The sequence below is a fragment of the Toxotes jaculatrix genome, chromosome 3 (genome assembly GCF_017976425.1).
Source record: "Toxotes jaculatrix isolate fToxJac2 chromosome 3, fToxJac2.pri, whole genome shotgun sequence".
Classification (NCBI taxonomy): Eukaryota; Metazoa; Chordata; class Actinopteri; family Toxotidae; genus Toxotes; species Toxotes jaculatrix.
The window spans coordinates 3,059,479-3,082,414 of NC_054396.1; the positions used below are offsets into that span (position 1 = coordinate 3,059,479).

Consider the following 22,936-nt stretch of genomic DNA (forward strand, 5'->3'; position numbering starts at 1 on the left):
ACACAAGTTCACACCTTTAAAATGAGCCATTAAAATGAGTCTCCACATGCATCTCCAGTGACCACTTTCGATTGGATTTCAATTCCCCGCTCTATGCAAATAAACTTGTGAATCAATTCTGTTTGCAAAGACCAAACGCATTGTTGTCTTCAACTTGAGACACCAATGCACCGTGTGTGCCCAGTCCATCAAAAACCACAGACTGGGTCTAATCCTTGGTGTGTTCCAGGCAAACCAATTCACCTAAGATGATGTTTGAAGCACTCATAATATATCTCTGTAGATTTTGGGGAATTTTCAGATGTTGTTGATAGCCAACTTGTAATTTTTTACACAGAGGATGTCAGTGGAATAGGTGGTCCATCAGTGTGGTCCAGGATACATTTGTGTTCACACTCCTAAAAGTGTCAAAGTGAGGAAATAATGTCTTGTAATGTTTTGTCCTGTGTTTATTTTGTCTTGTGATTTCTGCTTTTATTTTGTAATCTGTTTTCCCTTTGTGTTTCAGGTAGTTTTCCCTGCCAGTCTGATTGTCTTGTCCTCCCTGGTGTTTCCACCTCTTGTCAGCAGAACCAGTGCCATCCTCATCTTGTCAGGTTTTGCACTCTGAATGCTCATAGTATCTTTTTCTAGATTTGTTGCTACCTTATTTTTTGTTTGCCTCATAGAATAGCATTTTGCCTCGCTCAGAGTGATTTTGTGTTTTGTTATAGTCTTTTATTTTCTAGTTGCCTTTTCCTTCCTAAGAGTGATTTTGTGTTTTTGTAGTCTTTTCTTTTAGTTACCGTTTGCTTCGCTACAAGTGATTTTTATTTTGTACTTTGGAATAAAGGCTGTTCATTTTGGAGCTCTGTTCTTGAGTCGTGCATTTGGGTTCAATCCTTGTTCAGTCGTGACAAAAAGAATGCGGCCCAGACCACCTCTGAATGTGGTCTGAGTGATAGGATCTCAAATGCATCCACAATGTGTCTTAGGTGCATTCACACCTGTACTCAGAGCTGTCCACTTGTGATTGAATTATCCAAGATGCATGTCAATGCCTCGTCTGAACAAGGCCTTAAATATTTCTTTGTTGTTGTTTCTTTATTCAAGACCAAATTAAGCTGAATTTGTACCCATTTGGTTCTAATGAAACAGTATAATGTGCCAGTAACTCTGAATATGCCATGTTTTACAGCTTCACTGTGACCTGATGAAGCTTGTGTCAGGAAAGTCTTGGGGTGTCCACAGGAAGACTCTTCAGGATGTCCCATCTGACTTGTCCAACATCAGCACCAACCTCGGTGTACAAGAAAATCTTAACCACGATAACTGATCAACCTTGATGGCATGATCCGGTCTGTATGCATTAAATGCTTTAGTTGTTTTGTGCATTTTATATACCCAGTTTATATTTACAAAACATTAGTCCATAAAGTGCTTTATTTTTAAGGAAGGTTTTGTCTGTTTTAAATGTTATGGTAAGCTTTGCAGTGAAGGTCCTGTGGTATTGGAGAAATATATTATTTTCCTTTACCCATTTTTTTATGTAGTGTATTGCTGGGAAAATGTGAAATAGAGTTTTTCCTAGTAAATCCTTTACTACCAGTAGCAAACACTAACTGTCTAACCAACACAGATCACACTATGTATTATACTGTATTATATACAGTATTGTGAAAGGGTATCATACAATTAATCTGAATCTTTGATAAACATTTTAAAGCATAAATATGGCAACAGAAAGAACAGATTAAAGATCAAATTACTCTGTGAAACATGGACACAGCACAGAAGCTGCAGATATTTTGGTTAGAGAGCAGTTTTACACAAGCATATGATTTTGTAAGATCAGTCTTTTCACCTTCTATTATGTTGACATGGTGCAGAATAAAGTCTGTTTCATGCAAGTTACTGCCTCAGGATGGTGAGTGCTACTAGTCTGATGTAACTAATGTGCACAGTCATGATAAAGCATGGGGACAGTGGCCACAGTGCTCATTGTGTATGTTCGTTAGGTGTCCTTTTTTTTAATCAAAAATAATTATTTGACATGTCATGACAACAAATGCTGTCCATCCACATGCTGATAATTACTGTATGTGTTTACATTACATACTCTGTTAAGTGCTAACTCGCACAGATGCACCTGTACAGACAAAGGTATGTTTATGCAAAACTACTAACCAAACATTACATGACAGAGAGATGTAAATGGCAGTATTTACCAGAGGAAAACATCAGGGAAACCTGTAACCCTGGTTAGAGATGTTTGTTTCCACCTTATTTTAGATCAGACTTAGTGTTTCCAGATCTCATGAGATAAACAAGCAACTAGGTCTAAAAGCCGGAAAGAAATAATCTTACCTACCATAATGCATGAGAGAGGCCATTTGACCACTTTACATACATGTACAGTATGAATTTATTTTGTATTTGATAAGGAATCATCTCAAAAATACTGTAACTTGTAACTTTGCATTCTTCTTTTAAACTCTGAAGAAATTGAACAAAACTAACTGACAAACAGAAAATGAGGAACGAATGAATCAATTAATGAAAATAAAAAAGTTTATTTTAATGAACTAGCAACGTAATTACATCAGTGAAAGCAAACAAAGACATGTTGTTGACCTTTAATCAATCATTTAAAGAAAATTACAGACAGTGGGCCTTTGACTGGTCATCTCAACTAAAATGGAAACAGCTTTCTGCTCCTTGTTTTGTCATCAGCTCTGTTCTTCTGTAACACACACACACACACACTAGAGATACAAGCCGAAGATCGTGACACCTGGTGTCAAACGTCTTCAAGGGCACTGCAGATGTGAGGAGAGTCTGGAGACCGGAGGAAGCAGCCCTTGTGACCCAGGCTCCCTGTTTGCCTGTATCAGGTGCAGCAGTGACTTGACTTGACCAAAGGCGTGTTCTTTTAATTAACAAAAAAAACAAAACAAAAAAACTTGTCTGGCATTAATATAAAGATACAATAACAGCATTTACGTTAATTAAAATCCATCTTCGCTGTCTTCATCAGTCACAGAATACATGTGTCTGGTGAAACGTTGCAGCATCTCATGGCTTGTTCGTCTTCTGTCTTGTCTCTTTATCACCTCTGTTCCTCTGTAACACACACACAACCTAATTAATAACTTTTAGCCTCGTTCTGTTCCTGTTTGTTACTGGAAAAAAATCTTCCCTTCCTAGCATCATAGCTTGGCACTGATGATAAAGATACAGTAACAGTTACTGTAGCACTTACCTTAAATAAAATCCATCTTCACTGTCTCCATCTGCATCTGTGTCTGTGCTCTCTGATGCTCCACTCACTAAGTGGCTGTTTGTGGCTGTTGAAACACTGGAGCATGTCCTGGTTTGGGACAAAGTCCTTGCAGCACATTGTCTCCTCAGTCCATGTTTTCTGTTTCTGTCATTCTGTCCCTCAGGTTGGACTTGACCAGGCTCATCTGTGAGGACACTCACTCTACGTCAGCATCTCACTCTCAGTCCTGACTAACTGTGGCATCTCACATAGTTACTCATTACACTCCGTATGTATTTGTTCATTTCTGTATTTATTTATACATATTTTATTGTATTTCCAGCTGTGCTTACCTTGCTGTTGTGTGCCCTTCCCTATGAAACTACATCTACACAACCTACGTGCACTCACATAACTCATCCACCCTTCATTTCTAATCCTAACCCTTTCTGACACCACACACACACAAACACACTTTTCCAACCTTCCCCACCACTTCCCCCCCCCTTTCTTCTCTCTCTGTTCTCTCTCCCAGTCTCTCATGGGCAGCCTGATAAAGGTTGGGAACTATGCCTCCTAGCTTGACCCGCTACTAAAATCAGTTTGTGGACAGACTCCCTCCTGAGGGTCTGGGAGTTCCCACATACAGGACTTCCAGCCCACACAGTAAAAGAGCTGAGAATTTGGCCCTTCCCACTGTTGCCTTGATGTACCAGCATCTTCTACCTTCTACTCTTGGCCCACTTCTACACTCACCTGTAAACACGAGCACACTGACCCTTCTTCCCTCTTACTCTACCATCTTCATATTACCTTCTCTTAATACCATTTGATCACTTCCACTGTTTTACACTGGCATCTGTATGTTCTGTTCTCCACTCATATAAGTTATTTTCTATACCACACTTTTTTGAATGATAATTCACTATTTTTTTTCTTTTTAAAGGAGGATCCTAGCCTTAATACCTCGCCCAACCCCTGCATGTATTTAATGTTACATCCAAACAACCAAATCACAGCTTTGACTGCCGGTAAAGCTGCAGGTATCATCCCATGGCTGTAATCGCAGCTGTAGCCTGTCTCAATCAACCTTGGCAGCAGCCACGGCTGAACCTGAAAGAGCTGGCTTAACCGGATAGCAGCTAGACAGCTCTGTCTATCTCGCCACAGTGACACAGACTGTGCCTGAGCAGCCACAGCTGAGGGTGTGCCCACTCTCACTGTAGTTGCAACCAGCGTCGGCCTGCTTCATAATACATTATACATCCTACATCATAATACAGCTCAGCCTCTCTCTCTATAGATCAGAGGGAATGCAAAATTGTGCATTGTGCATTGTGAGGTGATGCAAAACTTATTACACAAAAGAACTGTAGACACAAATTCGCTCTATGACTTTTCAGGGGTTCTGAATAAACCAGGGAGAGCTCCAGAGTTTTCTTTTACATTATTCAAAAAGTGTAGTATAGTATAGTTGGTATATTCCCACCTAACAATCACTGTACTAACTCTGCAGATGTTGACAACACACACACACACAGACACATTTTTTTTTTCTCAGGTTGAAATATTTTCATGTCTTTCCCTCAGTTTGCACCTTCCAGAGCAAATTTGTGTGCGTTCACGTTCACTCCCATCTTTGCTTTAACTTTGTGTGTAATTGTGTTGCCTCCAAAATTTGCTACATGGTCAGTTTGAACAGATGTTTTGCCGAAATTATATTTGGCCATGTACACATCTGTTTTAGTGCACTGTAGAAAACATTCATCTGAAAAAAATAGAACACACAGTGTTTGTGTTTCACATCAGTGAAAGCAGCTTTGTCTTCTTTGTTTGACTAAAGAACAGAGCGTGCCACAGCACCTGTCTTTATCATGTTGACAAACCCGCCACAGATGTCTGATGTTAGATAGCATGACAGTGTTAACACTGCAGGCTTCAACTCAGTGCACATCTATTAGAGGCAGACGATGGGGAGTGCCTGATATCATACTGGAACCCAGAAAAATAAAGCACACAGTTTGGTGGCTGCTGATGGATCTCAGTATTGAGCACCCAGACAGGCTGCAAAAATTCAGAGGATTCAGCTGAGGACACACAGCTTTGTCAGGCAGACAAAGGAGCAGACAAAGGATACATTTTCGATATGCATTGTATTCTCCAAGCGTGTTACCCATTGTATATCTAAAGATGACCAGCCGTTTTTGAAAAATCAATATTCTAACCTCGAATACAAGTACGACACATGGGTATGCAACGAATACATGTTCAGAACCGTAGGGGGAGAAAAAAAAAAGATGTATCTTGCTTTTAAGAAATTGCTTAAATATCACTGAGCACAGCATTTGGAAAAAAAAATCCCCAAAACAAAACAGCTGTAGCAAACAGCTTTTCATGTTCCTGTTTCAGGCTGAAAATAGAACATTTAAATGCCCCCTTCTCTCATGTAATCAGAGGAGAAACGTTTCCCTGCAGAAATTGCCCAAAGACAAAGCTGAGACACTGCGACGCACAATCATTCACAACAGAATATACAGTGCAGCAGTGGTGCTCTGAAGTCAGCGTCACTCAGCCTTCAATCTATCAAACCTCCAACCTCAGATACATGACAGAATAACAAAGGAGCCTGAGATGGGAGAGAGGTGATGGACTGTCTGTATATTAACAGCTGTCCACTACATCATTCTATAACATGTCCAGCAAGAACAGGGTTTAGATACTGTAGCTATAGGGAGCCATGTCCTCATAATCTTGAATAATCGTGATAGCTTTTATATGTCTGTCATTTAACTCCATTGTTATCCAGAAACTATTAAAAAGACATAAGGGCCCTACACACCCACACCAACAACAAGGCACTGAGCACCGACGAAGGCCGACTGATCCACCTCTTCACATGAGCTCTCGTTGTCTTCTGCACTTGAACGCAGCACACAGTGTACAGCCAGGAGTGCAGCTAAGTGCTGTCATGCATGTATGTCCAAGCCAGCATGAGAAATAACTGGTCTGTAGTCTGTATTTATCCTCCCGAAAGAACATCAGAGAAACACAAACAACACAGGCCAGGCAACCAGTTTCACACGACAGTGAATCTGTTCAAAAGGTCTTGTTACATGCCTGGAATACAAATTCAGGACACGGCTGATCTGAATATCACTGAACTAATATTTATATTTAATATCACTGAAAGTAGCTCCACTCTGTGTAGACAGGTGCTCGAGGCCAGACATGCACTGACGCCTCTGAGAGGACACATCTTTTTGTTATATTTTATATAAGTTAGCATAATTTTATTGTAATATTTTGTTTACTCTCTGTTCAGTCCCTGTGATGTCTCATTCTAATTGTAATCATGTTCAGAATTTGATATGAACATAAAAGAAAAATCCAGGTTAATATCCTCTCTGTCATTATGTGTGAAGGTGCAGATATGATCAGTATCTGACTTTACACCAGCGTCCTGACCATGTTTTATCTTCTGCATTACACAGCTTACAATTATTGAGACACTTAAGTGTGGGTTGGTTACAGCACAGATTGGACAGGATCCCATTGTGATCATAATGAAGCAGAATGAATCATTGTGCGTGCCTGTGAAAAGTAATTTTTGAATGATAACAATAACAGAGTTGTGTACTATGACACAGAGGCAGAAACAGCCAACCTGAATAAATGAATGGAGAAATCAAACTATCTCCATCACCATCATCAAACGAGCAAATATCTTTTGTAAAAATGGCGTTCCATCCCTCCAGTAGGGTTTGGGGTCTTTATGACAGACATCGTTGGAGTTGGAATGATGAAATAATCCCAGCATGATGTTTCAGCGTACCCTGTTAAACAAAGCACAGTAAGGTGCTGACACTGTGTCCCACCACCAGTGAATGAAGGCTCAAAAATTTGTCCAGTTTGCCAAAGCAAGGTGCTTCTGGGTATTGATAAAGCCACAAATTCCAAGATGGGTAAAATCCAAAATGACAACAAATAATAGAACACCATCTGCAGACCCTCTATTACAGAGTTTCTTAAACCCCTGGCTTTCAACAGCTGTTTCCCAGGTGTGTATAAGTACCTGATTAGAAAACTAGAATAAAATCCAGAAGATCTCTGGATCCTGAAAATTGACCACAGCTGGTCAAACAACAGCACTGTATTGACTGTGTATGTGTGTGTGTATGTGTGTGTTTTGATGGTTGTAGAAAGTATTCTTCCTGTCCTCTTTCAATGTGATGGCCTTTCAAACACATTTACAACACTGACCAGAGTTTCAAGGTCAGTAATAGCTCACATTGAGTTAAACCTTTGAGTTATTCAGAGAAATGCTTTGTAAGGTGCTGTGCAGGTGCTGGTGACAAAATAGCGCAGTGCAGCACTGAAAGCCCTGGGGTCAGGTGTGTGCATTTGCTACAAACTCAACATGCAGTTACTCACAGTTACTTTTCTGGAAATTTAAATAACAACAACAACAACAGTAAAACAGCACATGGTTTGCCAAAGAGAAGCAGTATACAGACACTGAAGTGGGAAGTAAAGTGTGCATATTGTCTCCTCTGCAGTCCCCACACCAAGCAAATTTAATAATATGCAGATTAAAGGTGAATTCATAAACTAATTACAGTAATTGCTTTTGTGTGCTCATTTGGATTATTTCCAATTAGTCTTATTTTGGTGTTTTCTTCTGTTCCATCGTTTGAATCCTGTTTATTTCCTTGTCATTAGTGAAGCACTTTTTTGAACTCTTTCATTGTGAACGGCATCAACTAAACTATTATTGACAGTGATTGAAACATCACTGCTGCTGTTGGCAAATGCGTGATGAATTAATAACAACTGGGTGCTTCAAAGAACCACAGCTGTTTCTCAGGATGGCTGTTGTGGTGATTGCTGAGAGAACTTTGTGAGGAGACAGTCAGTGAAATTGTGCTTCGTCTTCTTGTTCTTTTCATCAGCGTGTCTGCTGAGACTGGCGGCCTTAATCATATACAGACAGTTGATTAAGACGGTTGATTAGTCCATATATATTTTTATCTTTACTTTGCTGAAGGCATGCCCATCAATCCTTAAACTCCTTTCCTGAGGAGTTTAAGGTCTACAAATCCATCCTGTTTCTCAGAAACAGTGGATAGAACAAAAGCTTTAATATCTGGGTGGATATTACATTTTAACTAGCAACTTCAGGTCAAAATAAATAAATAAATAAATAAATGAAGTATCTGAGGCCATAAAAACATCTGAACTCTGCCAATAGGGAAATAAAACAGCGTCTTCTCTCTGGCTGCAACTTTGTGGTTGTAGTGAGGGAAGGAAACTCTGCTGAGGGTTTGTAAGAAAAAAAAAAAAGGCCATCCCTGCATCTTAAACCATGAAGATAGCATCTCAGTGCAGGCAAATTGAATTACAAGCTGTGAGCTAGCAAGAATAACACACACTCCCATGTGTGTTTTCCAATCGACCATTTGGCCTGGGGTTTAGTTTTATCGGTGTCTGGTGTCATACTGGTGGAGTATGAGGTGAACACTCCAGCCACTTCAGTCTGTCGTTCTTTTCATCTTGGGGGACGTATGGGATCTAGCATTACAGCTGCTGCTGTTACTGTAGCAACCTTTGATACGTCGGCCTTTTGTGAGATGACACTCTCCTTCTCACATAAAGCGGAAGATTTGACGGGAGCCGAAGCTCCAGAAAATACTCCCCGGACCAGCTGGAAACTGCACACAGCAGAAAACTGTATGTGCGGTTTGCTGTGGCTGTACGGCACAGCTGCAAGACGAAGCTATTTCATCAGAAGGAAAAAGAATACCCTGAGTGTCTAAATATAACTTCTGAAAAAGAGGGGGGAAAAAACTCTCTTTTTTTTTTTGCAATTCACTCTGCCTCTACTCTCTTCCGTGCTTTGAAGATTTCTAGAAGGAAAGGATCACAGAATCTTTTCTGTGAATTATGCACATTATCATTTCCCACTTTCTCGCTGGAAATGTGGTGCAATGCATCAAAGTGGTTGGCAGGTGATGGCAGAGGGGATTTAGCCTGCTGTATTGTATCTGTCAGTAGACAAAGTGAACAAGCCTCCCTCTCCCATTGGCTGTTCAAGTCCTGCATTTACCAGACAAGACTAGATTCATTTTGTGCCTTATCATGATGTTTTATTGCTCAAACTCTTTTTCAGCTCAGGCACTAAGCAAGAACAAATGGATCCAAGAGCTGTCAGACATCACCAGTTCCCATCAGCATTGACTTGCCTGTGTCCTGAACATGGCTAACCACTAGAGGGCAATCACTGTGTGAAAGAACCATGCAGCACAGCATGTGAGTGTCAGGGATAATGACAGGCTGCATATGTGGTCTGCTTCTCTGCTTGTTTTTGTCTATATGAGAGTACAAAAAAAAAAATTAACAGCAACTTAGAAACAGGGAGCAGAGCAGGTTTTTATCATTTCTCTCTGAATAAAAACAACAACAACAAAAAAAGGATTTTCTTAGTCAGAGGCTATTTTCTTTATCACACAGTCATATTACAATATATACTCTATTTAACACTGAGACAAAGCAATCCAGTGTATATGTTTTGCCTATGTGATGTAGTGACAGTGTGTTTATTCACTTGGAGTCATACATTAAATGTGCTTGTCCCTGTCACTTTGCAAGAAATAAAGAATAATGGTCATTTTATCTCAGCCTCTGCAAATATGTAGGTTCCAACATGATGGACATCATGTGAGAATAACGCCAGGTCGTCTGCGCATCGCAAAAGAAAATCACATTTGCTCCGTGGACAGAGGAGACTGTGTAGTGTTTCATTTACGCAGGACATGAGCAGAAACTATTTCACACACTTAGACAGAGGATGAAGCTGCTCACACATTTCACACATGATGAGACATATGGAGGTACAGTATAGAACAGCAGGTCCTAGTGGCCCCAGAGAAAACCGTGTAGTTGAAATGTTATAGGTTCAAATCTGGCTGTAGATTTTGCTGCATGTAACCACTGTCTGGATTCACATCTTCTGTCACCTTGTTACTGTCTCCTTTGCTCCAAGATACTTTTGCAGTTGTAAACTCAGACAACCTCAAACATCATGTAGGTCAGTTCTTTTAGTCCTTTTTAGTGTTGTTTGTGTTATTGTAAGATTCGTGAACAGTGAGTTTAAAAAGTGCCTTAACACTGGCTGGAAATCCTGTGTGTAATGACCTCCAGTCATTCAAGCTCACACCTTGCTGCAGTGATGTAGAGGTGTACTCAGAGCGTTTCACTGGAGGATGTTGGCAAGTGACTGTAAACCTAAAACCTGAAGAGACACAAAGATATTAAGTTAGCTCATCAATCATGTCTCAAATAAAACCTTTGGCTGACGCATGTTGGCCAAATATTGATAGATTTTATAGACTATATGAGCAATATTTTTAAAGTTGCAGCCAATGCTTATTTATTTTCAATTGTTGTAAAGACAATGTCTGATTACATTGAAGATATGATGAAAAAAAAAAAGTCTGACAAGGTTAGAGATCATATGTAGGATGTTGTCAGGGTGTTCTGTTACAGTGAGCAGCAGCAGCTTCCAGTAAAGCAGAGCAGGTTTACCATTATGTCACTGCTCTATAATGTTTTCAAATGGTAACGCTGTGACAGGGTCCATCCTCACTGGTGCAGAGTATACAACAGCATTCTGACTAGAAATTGCCAACTGAAGGTCGGGTGTGAAGGGTGTTAGTAGAGAGAGGCAGTTAAGAAAAAATGCAAAGACAGCTGCTACATATGCATGTGATCAGCTGTAGGCTGCAGAACCAGGGATCCTCTGGGAGGAGAAGGGGCTTTATATGTAACAAAGGCCATGGCTTTGGATTCTGTGGCACAGCAGACACACTTTGAACATGCTGTGCACACGTTAGGCCTGTGAGCCATCGATACACTGAAGCTTTCCTCACCCATTTCCCTCCAAGCATGGACACAGATGATGTATCAGTCATTTGAAAACATCTTTATGATTTTATAGATTCAAGTTTTTTTTTAATGAGTTCCCTCGCTCTAATACCCATCTCCCTCTGGAAGAGGTTTTTTTATTTATTTATTTATTTATTTTAAGGAATATTCTAATGCTGATGCCAGCTTAATGTGCAGGTTGCAGGTTTAATAAAGTCTAACGTAGCATTAAACTGTGGAGCAGCTGTGCACATTCAAAGGAGGGTTTGTGGTTAAGGTCGTAGGAAAAGTATTTATCTGAAAGAAAATGTAAAAAAACAAAAAAACAAAAAAAAGAACTGTGTGCTTCATAGTATGAAGACTTCTGACCGGACAGTGGGCAGAGTGGGCAGCTGACACAGGGCTCTGTACCACTATGGGCCCCAAAAGCCCCAGATTTGCTGTTACAAATCTGGTTTGTGGTGAGAGGTCTTGAAAAGATGTCAAAATCTAATTTAAGCTCTTAACTTTGATTATATCTGCCAGTATTCATGGTGCACTCATTAATGTTATATATCAACACTGGTTCAAATTACTATGTACAATGGTGAAGTGGAATCTCATAGTGAAAACCCCACAGAGCATAATCACCCATAGAGCTGTGGGGAACTTACCACACCTTGTTTCCATCAGGCAGCTGTTTCAGCCCTCTGATAAACCCACTGTACACTTCCTGTCCAAATGGCAGACACACAAAGTTAGTGACTAACTGGTGAACACAATGGAGCATTTAGCTGCTAAAAAAACCAACATCCCCGCTTAATGTGTAAATAGGCACCTGTTTTATAGGGAGATAATATGTCACTGAATTTAAATAAATGTTTCTATAAATCTTGTTCTGCTGCCTCCAAGTGGCCAGAAAAGTCATTGTGCTTACATATTCCTAAAGTCAAATTTTGTGTTTAACCGTGCAGCAACAACACCATGTTATGAGCATATGACTTCATTCCATAAAGAGAGGGAGAAGAGCAGGGGTGAGCTGGGGCCCAGCAGCTAATTTCTGTCCAGAGGCCCTCCAGTCAGGGCCCTCTATAACACTATCAAATACAACCAGTTTTCAGTCAAAGCTAGTTCTGATATATTTAGAGCTCTTTGTGTGTTTGTGATCATAAAGTAATCTCTGTCACTCTCTCTCTTTTTCCTGTTACTTCAGTGAACAGGCTATTTCCAGTCTACCAGGAAAATCGACTTGCTGTTCGCATGCGGGTGGAGAGATGTACAGCTGCCTCGTGCACGAGCAAACACTGAGCCGACACCATGCGCGAACTGAAATTGCTGTCCAGGTAAGTGCGCACCTGTGTTTTTGCGCAGCGGAAACTCCGCCTACCTGTTGAGTAGACGTACGTGCAACACGCAAACTCTGCGTGTGTGTGTGCTTCTCTTCCCAGAACGCTGAAACCGGGAGCGTGGCGGCTTAACGCTCAGTCTGAGCGCTGAACCTCCAGCCCTGAAAGAGTTAAACGCTTTTCCCATGTGCTCCGTACATGGGAAAAGCGGCTGGCTGGAGGTTAGTTAGGCTGTTGCGGCGCAGAGCTTGGTGGACGCGGCGGCGGCGAACAACAGCGCAACAAACCCGGACAAGTTCACAGCAAAGCTGCTACTACCTGCACGACAAACCGGCCATGTCGGAGCGAAGGAGGATCTCCGGATTTGACAGCGCTCAGTGTTACTACTACTGAGCGTGTGTGTGTGAGAGAGAGAGAGGGAGAGGGCTGCTTTTCTGCTCCTGTGGATATTGCCTTCATGGACGGGCAACGGGTTTTTTACGAGATGGAGAACCCAACAGAGAACCCCAGCAAGGCGGCGGAGTATCTAAAGGAGCTAAACAAGATCATCGAGACCCAGCAGGGGCTGCTGGAGAAGCAGAGGGTCCGGATCGAAGAGCTGGAGCTCCAAGTGACGGATCTTTGCAAGGAAAACGCCTGTCTGAAAGATCAGCACCAGCGGCACCTGGCCACCTGCAGACTCCAGCAGGGGAACCACTCCGCCCTGGGAGCCATCAAGGAGAATGTCATGCAAGAAAAGTAAGTTGATTGTGATTTAGTGCTCCGTAGTGTGGCTGAACCGGGCCCTGCCAAAGTTTATGTTCCCCCCCCCCCCCCTTTATGTCAGCAGATTGTTTGATTGCTTCGTGGCTGGAGAGATCATTGTGGTGGCCGGCTGTGTTTATCACCGCCCGTCAGGTGGAACCACGCAGCCAAACCAAATGGCCACTTCTCTGCCACTTTGCCACTTTGCCACGGATCCGCGTTATAATGATCCGTGTAATTTGTACATTGTCCGGGATTATTTCGGGCTCACACACAAGGCGACGCACGCTTGACACGCGTATTGCGTAATATGGATCCCGTTAGGCGCACCGTACAGTAAACTGTATGTAACCACCACGAGTGTTAGATTCTGGAAAAAAAAAAAACACAAACTGAATCAGAGCAGCGTAGGAAAACTCCGGATCAGTGGGTGTGACTTTGTTTTTATGATGTCAGGAGTGCAAATCGCGAGCTGTCTGTTGTGGCGTTGTCAGAAAACAAGTTTACGCATCTTTGGTCCTGGGTGAATTCCACCTTAGGCGGACTGGTCCTCTGCGTGCTCGACATTTTCTGAAGATATTGGCGGGTAATAATGATGTGATGTACTGCCAGTGTGCACGGCAGCGCCGTGGAGGGCTCTTAATTTGAAACGACGTTGTTGGTTTGGAGAGCTGCCCAGTGCTACTATCAGAATGATTCAGAAATGTTCCACCGAGACTGCCAAAGCATTTAGGGTTAACTCAGTCATAAGACGTGGGTACACAGAGGTATCCGTGCAGACTGTGGGACTTTTACTTTGAAAAGTGCAGTTTTTTTTTTTTTAATGCGTTTAAGGAGCTTTGTGAAGCTTTGGAGCCACATGGATCACATGATGTACCCATTGTGGTATTGTGTAATTATTTATTCACAAGTCCAGGCTACAGACTGCTTTTAAGAAGATTTATACTTTCTAAGGTCACCACTTGCCACTGTACCTGCTGTACTCGTTGCTAATTCCTGACAAACACAGTGCCTGTTTCTGAGCACTGCAAATTCATGTGATACAGTTTTATTTTTTTAAACGCTGGCTCCACACTCATCGTTTTAGAGTCATCATGCCAATGTAGGGGTGAGCTATGCAGACAAACCCACATTATGTTTATTGGTATGTGCAGTTCTATATCAGGATATTTCTCAGTCCTGATCCAGGCTTGTACTCTGAGTCATTTATTAAACATGTTCTGATTCCAGCTTCTTTAATTAGAGGATTTGCTGTTTTTCTCCGTTTTATATCAAAGTAATTGAATCTCTTTGTATTTAAACTGTTGGACAAATGAGATTTTGATGCACATTTTCCAGCATTTTCTGACATTTCAAAGACTAAGCACAACAACCTCTGATGTAGCCCTGATCAAAATAACTATCAATATCCAGTCAGACCAATCAGGATCCTGCATGGTTATCACCCAGAAGTCCAACATTTCAGGGGCTGATCTGCTCATAACGGGAATAGTGTTGGAAAATAAAGACTCATTGGATGGTAGGAAGTCTACTAGCTAAGAAAAAATAAAAGATGGCAGCCATCACTCTGCTCCTGAGCTGTCAGGCAGTGAGGGAGACATCCTGGGCGATCTTTGATTTTACACAGTTTGTATTGACTTTAAAGGAAAAATCCTTCTCTGTCCAAATAAATCATGTTTTTGTTACTTTACTGTTGCTTGATATTTTGTTTTTTTCTTAGCTTGTAGGTCGCTGAAAAGATTTCCTACCATCCAATGAGTTTGTTTTTTCAAATGACAGATTTTATGAGTAGATGCTTGACTGAAATGTGTGAGATATCCATACAGGACCAAGATACACAATATACTGTCCTGAATCAGAGCTAGATATTGACGTATGCTGGGAGCAGGACTCTCTTATCATTACAGAATAATCGGTTGATTATTTTAATTAATTGTTTAGTCTAGGAGATACTTATAATTAAAAGAAAAAAAAAAAGATAAAATGAAAAGAGACCCAAAATTTCCCAGAACCCTTAGGGGATGTCTTTGAATTGCTAATTTTGTCTGATTAACATGGGAAGGTAGTAAGTTTACAATAATATAAAACAGAAAAGCAGAGAGTGTTTGATACATGACATTAACAATTAATCCTTTATCAAAATTGTTGGCAGTAAATTTTTTGTCCATGAACTGTCACAGCTCTGATTTTGACAGAGTAGCTTGTAGCTTTTCTGGAAACCTAATTGAGAAACCGTTAGAAAGTAAAATAACCAGGCAGGAATGGCTTTACAGTGAATTAAATACCTTGAAGGTGTACTCCAGTGATTTAATACTGCAATTCCATATAGCTGGGAGAGACAGACTGCCTGACTTTTAGTCTCTAATATGGATCAGGCTCCAAAATGCTGGATCCTACAGTTCCCATAGTGTAACTGGATGGCTTCTTAATTAGACCCTTGTATCCTCCTGAACGATGACTTCTTATAAACCCCCCCTGCAGCAGTTTGTAGTGCAGACTTTCTGACATCAACAAGATTATCAATAAGATAATAATAATTATTTATACTATTAACTTCCTCCACAGCCACAGATGACATTACACAAGTTACTGTGTCTCAGGCAGAGGGGCTGTGGCGGTCTTCATGATGAGTGAGCTGAACTTGATCTGTAACATCAGAGGAGTCACCTTTACAAATGAAAGGACTTTAAAAAAAAACCCTGTAAATCCAGTGTTGCCATAAAACTGTCAGCTTATTGATTTGCAACATTAACTGCAGTGCTCCAATATAACCTGAGATATTAGAGGGATAAACAGTGATGTCTGACAGGTTTACATCATCTGACTGTATACCTGTGCACTGCTAGTGCCGTTATAGTTTCCCTCACTCCCTCCGTCCTCCTGCCTCCCCGCCTCTCTGAGTATGAAATTGCATCTCTGCCAATGACTGATTAGCCCTACAGTCTAATAGATATTTTGATGATGCCAGCACAAGTTCAGATGCCACCAGTTACCCTGCTGCTTCTGATGAAAATACTGCCTTTACAAAAGTTTACATGTCCTCCGAAAAACTGTATCTACAGCAGTAACCTGGTTCTGTTTATTTGTGCCGTATGAGTGCAGTACTGTAAGGCCTTTTTAACCTATGACATCATTATCATCTTTGCTCACTCAAAGTTTGTGCGGGGCTATAAATAGTTATCAGTGCGGAGCAGAGGACGAGTGCTGGTCTCTGAGGAATTTCCACCCAAGTCTGGCCTTTAACACCTGAGAGCAAAAAGCACAAAGATTTCTGTTTGAATTGTCCTCACAGATGGTTCAAAATCAAGCAAATATTTTTTTAGATAAAAGCACCGACTCTGCACACACACGCACACACACACACACACACACACACACACACACACAGCTGAGAGGGAGTCCTGTCCCCTGTGTTCAGTCAGCAGTTGGGCCACGTCAGCTGTTCTTTTTGTGCTGACCACTGTCAGCACACAGTCCTGGCCTTGACTGGAGGGCCAATGGGGGAGCTCTGTTCCTCCCAGCACCTCTGACACATATGCGCGCACACACACACACACACACACACACACACACACACACACACACACACACACACACACACACACACACACACGCTGAATAATGTTATGCAAGACAGGTCACCCTGTTACTCCAGGTAATCAGTGAAGTGAGTGAGAGAAGGCTGCTCAGAGATTTGAGTAGAGTTCAGAGTAGTATTTCTGTTTTGATAGAGTAGGATCATGTTGTTCCCACCACAGTCCGCTTTATGAGCTAATCCACTGTGGTCGTGCTGCTGTTTTCTGTTTACTTTGTGCTTTATTTGGCTGTTAGTTTATAATTCACACAAACTCATGCGTCTCTTATCAGGGTCAGACTGCACGTGTGTTTGTAGACCCACGGCCCTGATCATTTCAGTATAAAAGACTCCTTTTGGTTTGCAGACCATTGGTATTGGTATATTCAGTAGGGGCAGATTGTACCAGCTGGATGTACATCCAGTCATAAGAATAGGGCTGACACAAAATGCGCCTTAAGCCCTACGTTGAATTAATACCTGCTGCACCATCTAGGTGTTGTTCTACGTCATGAGACTAGATCATGCTCCTAGCCAAAAGTAGGTGTAAAGTGAAAAGCCTTGACTAGTTTCCAGGGTGAGAATAAGAACATTGAAACCGTGGTACATCTAATATACAGGCTACAGGATCAGGGGCCTTTCAGGTGTGAAAGAGTAATGACAGACTGCACCAGTCCTCTGGATCTATATGGAGACAGAGAACTGATTGAGAGATTTTGTTTCAGCAGAGAGTTGTCCCCAGCACTGCATGTGCTAATTTCTCTAATTTTCTCGATTGCGATGTTGTTCCAGTCCATTTTTTACAAAATACAGTCGCTGATATGATGAATGTAAGAAGAAGTACAGCATGCTGGGTGATATGATGAGTTCCTTTGGTCCTTCCAGATCGGGTTTGTCTACCCACCCAGCAGGAGGCCGGAGACACAGAGGAGAGACTCCTCAGAGACTCTGGTCCACCTGGTATTTTTGGCTGCATTGATGCTGTTCATGTGAATCCAGGCACCGTCTAAAAACGAGCATCTTGTTGAAAACAGGAAAGGTTTTCACTCACTGAATGAATTGATGGTGGTGGTATGGATCTGCCCATGACACACACATATTGAGGGAAAATGCACCGTCAAGAGTGTGTGAGGAGGAACGGCTCTCTGGCATAATGCTTGGTGACAGTGGCCACCCTTTATAGAAGCAGATGATGACGCCTGTCATGGTGCCCCTGATGGAGAGGGAAAGGTGTGCACTCACAGAGGAGGTTGATCACTGAGCACTGCACAGGAGTAGTTCAGGCTCAGGTGTGTGTGTTTATGTTTAGGTTAAATGTTAAAAAGCTTGTGAGTCATCTTCAAATACATCCAGGATGATAGTTCTGTAGGGAGAGGTTTTAGGGGTCTGAGCAGGCTGGACTTTCTCCTGGCTGGATGAAGAAGGTCTTTCCAATATTTCTTCACTTTGCCAACTGTTCGACTTCTGCTTCTACTCTGTGGCATTGTTTTGTTTGCATACAAAAATAATACTTAAATAATAATAATACTTATTGTAGAGGTCAGTCATTTTAATTTTTGTTTCTTTGGCTCAGCAAATTTTTTAATCTATTAATTGGCGCCAGTAAATGTAAGATTGTAACCATGGCAACGTCCATGGCGTGGCAGCTATCACTACTGTAGAATGTGTCATGCTTGGCGTAACCTTTCCTATTCATAGTTTTACATAGTGCAACAGGTGAAATATTTATCACAAGGCTTGGCACTTTTTTATGCCCAGCTTGTCAATTGCAGGAAGAAACAACTGACAACCAACATAGTCTGAAGAACAGTGGGGGTCAAGGAAACAAATGGCACCCTGTTATGTATGTAGGAATGACTGAATTAACAGTTTAGGTGGCCAGGGCCCTTGCTATTGGGCCCTTGTTGGATTCGTGTTTATCCCCCCAAATTCCCTTTACATACAGAGCCCACAGTAAACTACACATGGCAGCTCATCATATGCCCAGACATCAGATGTACTGAAATCATCCTACCTGGCCCCAGGTTTTCTGGGTTCAGATAGATTCCATTGCAAATTTACAATTAGTCAAACTATCAAAAAAAAAACTTTTCACATTGTGAACTTGAGGATTTGGGGGCCCTTGTGGCCTAGGCCCTAGGGGCAGTTGTCTCTCTTCCTCTTTGGTAATCCAGCCTTGACTATAGGCAGCAGCTTTGCAGTAAGGTGGAGAATATATGACACAAATCTTTGGTCAAGATGAAATAAGCATGAACCACTTTCCATCCTGATGCCTTTCAGCTAGCCTGAAAATCAGAATTCTTATTCTTATTCTTATTTCACTTCATTCACTCAGCCTGACATTGTGTACACGTTAACATATTTCTTGTTGGGAAAGGGAAATTTTGTTTTGTTGTACCCTAACCAGTCAGTAGTGTCAACACTATATCCAGACGCATGGAACCTTAACATTTTTAAGTCCGTTTAAGAGATGGTACGTCTGTAAGACCAACTATTTTACAGCTAGCTGTGTTGATCTCATCAACACCTGATGCCATTTTTTTATTGCATTTTATAGCTAGATATCCAGCTAGCTATGTAGGAAGATGATGTTCCTGTTCTTAACCCCGCCCACTAAGCTCTGATTGGTGGACCATTTCTCAGTCCACTGGAATCACTGAAAAAGTCTGAGATGTGGCCCATGTTCCTATCTGTAATAAGACAACTGTCTAAGAAAAAGTCTGATGGGTCAAGAAAAATGAGCAGTCAGACTATCAAACGGGTTTCAAACCAGTGTCCAGGTCAGTCAGACTTATTTACGAGAGAAAACGAAGGTAAAATCACCACCCTAACTGGCTGTTTGTTGTGACTTTGTTGTAGAGACGTTACTGTGATCTCAGATTGCAGCAATTATTTCAGCAAGCAGAATTTTATCTGAACCAATAGAACACTGTTTGTGGAAAGTTATGTTTTGTAGTCCTTTTTTTTTTTTTTTTTTAACCTTTATTTGCCCAGAACTCTGTTTCCCTGTGATACTCTGTAGTTCATAAAATGATTTTGCTGGAGCATGTACAGTAGCATTAACGCTGTATTGAATAAGCTGAACTTTGCTCTCCATCACATTTACATTCACACAAAGAGGCAGACTCAGAATGTCCTTCACGCATTCCAAGAGCTGCTTTTCTGACAATATTTATTTCAGACATGGACTCAAGGCTTCGTCAGTGCATTGTGTTTACATGTGTGTGTGCAGCGCCGCAGGAAATAACAGCTCGCTGGTCAGCAGCTTCCGAATGCACAGTGAATCAGGAGTCAAAAAAGTGAACGCTGCTAGAGGACATATGAAAATTGGTCAGAAATATAACAAAGTTTGGACTTTATGAGTAAGCACATATGCCACAGCTGCTGTGGGCAAGCTGTGAAATATACGCTGTTTGTGAAGCATTTAAAGCAAAAGCAGAAATCCATTTCACACAGAGAACACTGTAGATTTTGAAGCCTGAGGGTGGTCTTGACAGGCTGCCATTTGAATATAGAAGATGAGAAGAATAAATAAACTTTCCAAAGGAGAATACATTTTGGAATGAAATATTCATGAAGGGTGTTGGAGGTAAAAGAGATCTGCTTCTTTATGTGATTCTGCCAGTGTTTATTCTCAGTATGTTACATGCTGTATGCTGCACTGTACGTTGTTTATGGTTCCTGTTGTTTTGATATTTTATGCAGTTAAACTTTCAAGAGAGTTAATACAAACTGCACTTCAGACGATGCAGAATCGTTTGATTTATCTCACAATCTGGACACGCGTTGAAAGGCAGATACTAATGAGAAACTGTTGTATTGCCAAATCCAAAGTGAAGAAATAAATTATTACACAGCAAACAAAAACAACTCCAGCAATCTGCTGTTGTATTAACTGAAAGCTGATTAACACAGATCCTGTATATGCATCTCCTTTAAATTTTTTAGTATGTTTCCTAACTTATCAAACCTTTTCTTAGGAGATTGCTTTGAGTTTGCCCCCTGGTTTGAGATCATGATATGAGAATGAAAACTTAATTAATCTCCAAATTAACAGGAAATCTTTTTTTTTTTTTTTTGCAGTCATAATGAGTTTAATGTAAGTTTTAATGCTGATCTGATATGATTTCCAATTAAAAACATGTTATGTTCCATAACGACAATAACAGCTGCAGCGACTGTTAAACCTCCACATTAGTCAGGCACATACATTTAAATGTAGCACTCTATAGCTGTATATGTTACAGAGTGTGCCATGCACGGTGCAGAGGGTTTGTCAGGTTTGTTGATGTAGAATTAGTTATTTATGTTGTTTATTGCACATACAAGTGCTCAGCCCACACGGACTGAGAAACACAAGCTGCATTGGTCAAACATTTATCATAGACACAGACATAACTTTACATGAATGTTACCTAAAACTTTCCACGAAAACATAACTCAGAGTTTTTAATAATCATCCAAAAAGAAGAAGTCATCAGATTTTTTATTTCTAAGACATTTTTACTAATAAATGAAATGCCTAAATGATCATTTATAAACAGTAAAACATGACATGGGCTTCATCTTCAGTCTCGGCTAAATCGCCTAACGAATGCTTTTTCTGAATGTAACACAGAGATGCCATGGGCCAGATCTAGATTTTCCCTTTTATTTGTGAAATTGTTTTCACAGATTTTACTTAAAATAAAAGGCTGATGTAAATCCCGATGAATAAGACCTCAAAACATCTATAACATCAGTGATTTGTATCTGAAACGCTAATAATTAGCAGTCTGACAAATGGAGCGTGCTGTCAAAGGAAACACTACTTTCATTCCACCTTAAATGAAACCGGTCACTGTTTATTGAGTGGTGCAACCTATCAGTTACATTTCAGAAGCATTTGGCATGAATGAGTTGTTTCTTTGCCGATTGAGTATTAACTGCTGTAACTTTATTAGCTCTCTCTGCCCTCAACAGTTCTTAAAGAATGAATCTGCTTTATTCCCAAAAGAAATCGAACACTCTAATGAAACAAGAACATTGACAGCATGTAGGGCATATTCCAGCACCATATGATGCATAAGATGCAGTAAATGATGCATTTGATGGCGAGCAGTACAGTCCTGAGGGTGTTACGGGCGTTGTTGGTGATCATTAGTAGATGGGTGTGGTTTGAATGGAGCTATACGTGTAGTGAGGATGTGCAATAACACTGAAGTGAAACTGAATCCATCTACTTTTCCTGTCAGAGTCTTTAAGAATCCATATTAATATTTAAATAGATTTTGACCTTTTCCTATATATTAGGAAAATAAATATTATATCTGATTCCTCTGAGAACGGAGCACTGGCTCTGTGCTGCTGAGGTGTGCTTATCGATAATCTCATGCAGGTATGGGAGCATGGAATATTGAGCAGAACAGTAAAAACTATATAGTTGGGTTTTTTTTTTTCCAATTCTTGCCAAGAAATTGTTGATCTAAGAGGCACAACTGAATGCAGTAAAAAGCATGTTCACTCTAGTCAGCAGTTTTTTACATGATAGAGATAAAAATGAACTGTCCACATCTTCTCATCTGTAGGTCCAGATTCCTCCTTTTCTTCAAGCTTTCTGTTTAGAGTTACACAGAATAGACTGCAGCTAATGATTGTCTTCAGTATTGATAAATCTGCAGATTATTTTCTCAATTGTTTTGTCGATAACCTAGTCGGAAAGTTGGGAAATATACCTATAATTTTTTATTTACTATTTACAACAACAGGGGAGACGACAGCACTGTGTGACCATTTGTTAGTATTTTTTGGTATAATAATCCATTCGATCAGTGTTTTATCAGTATTTTCCGCTTTCTTCTCTTTTTATTCAGGGTTACTGGTGTTTATCACTGCATTTATCATTAACAACCACTGTTGGAAATCACAGTTGAGTTGTTACTGTGCTGGTGACAAACAGAAGGTAGTGTGTGTAGCCATGATTTGAAAAAAACACTGCAAAGACAGATGGAAGGAGGAGAAGAGATTATGATAGAGGGCTGGTTTGAGAAGGTGGTTTCTATGCATGTTTGCCTTGAAACTGTTTCACCATTGGAATCCTGAGAAAGAGTGTAGGGGAAGGACACGCAGCAAACCGTTCAGCCAACCAGGAGT

The 22,936-nt window shown here is 40.8% G+C and overlaps 1 protein-coding gene across 3 annotated transcripts in view; it reads left to right on the top strand.

Annotated features, from left to right (window-relative positions):
• Window positions 1-12,684: 12,684 nt before the first annotated feature.
• The window catches only part of iqsec1b (IQ motif and Sec7 domain ArfGEF 1b), a 185,830-nt gene continuing 175,578 nt past the window's right edge, over window positions 12,685-22,936 (top strand). For 2 of the 3 annotated variants that reach the window (XM_041033344.1, XM_041033345.1), the window contains exon 1: window positions 12,692-13,224. In XM_041033344.1, coding sequence (XP_040889278.1) covers window positions 12,944-13,224 — 281 coding nt within the window. In that variant the 5' untranslated portion in view covers window positions 12,692-12,943. Of the gene's footprint in view, window positions 13,225-22,936 lie in introns of all 3 variants that reach the window. The other variant, XM_041033349.1, reaches the window with a different exon arrangement.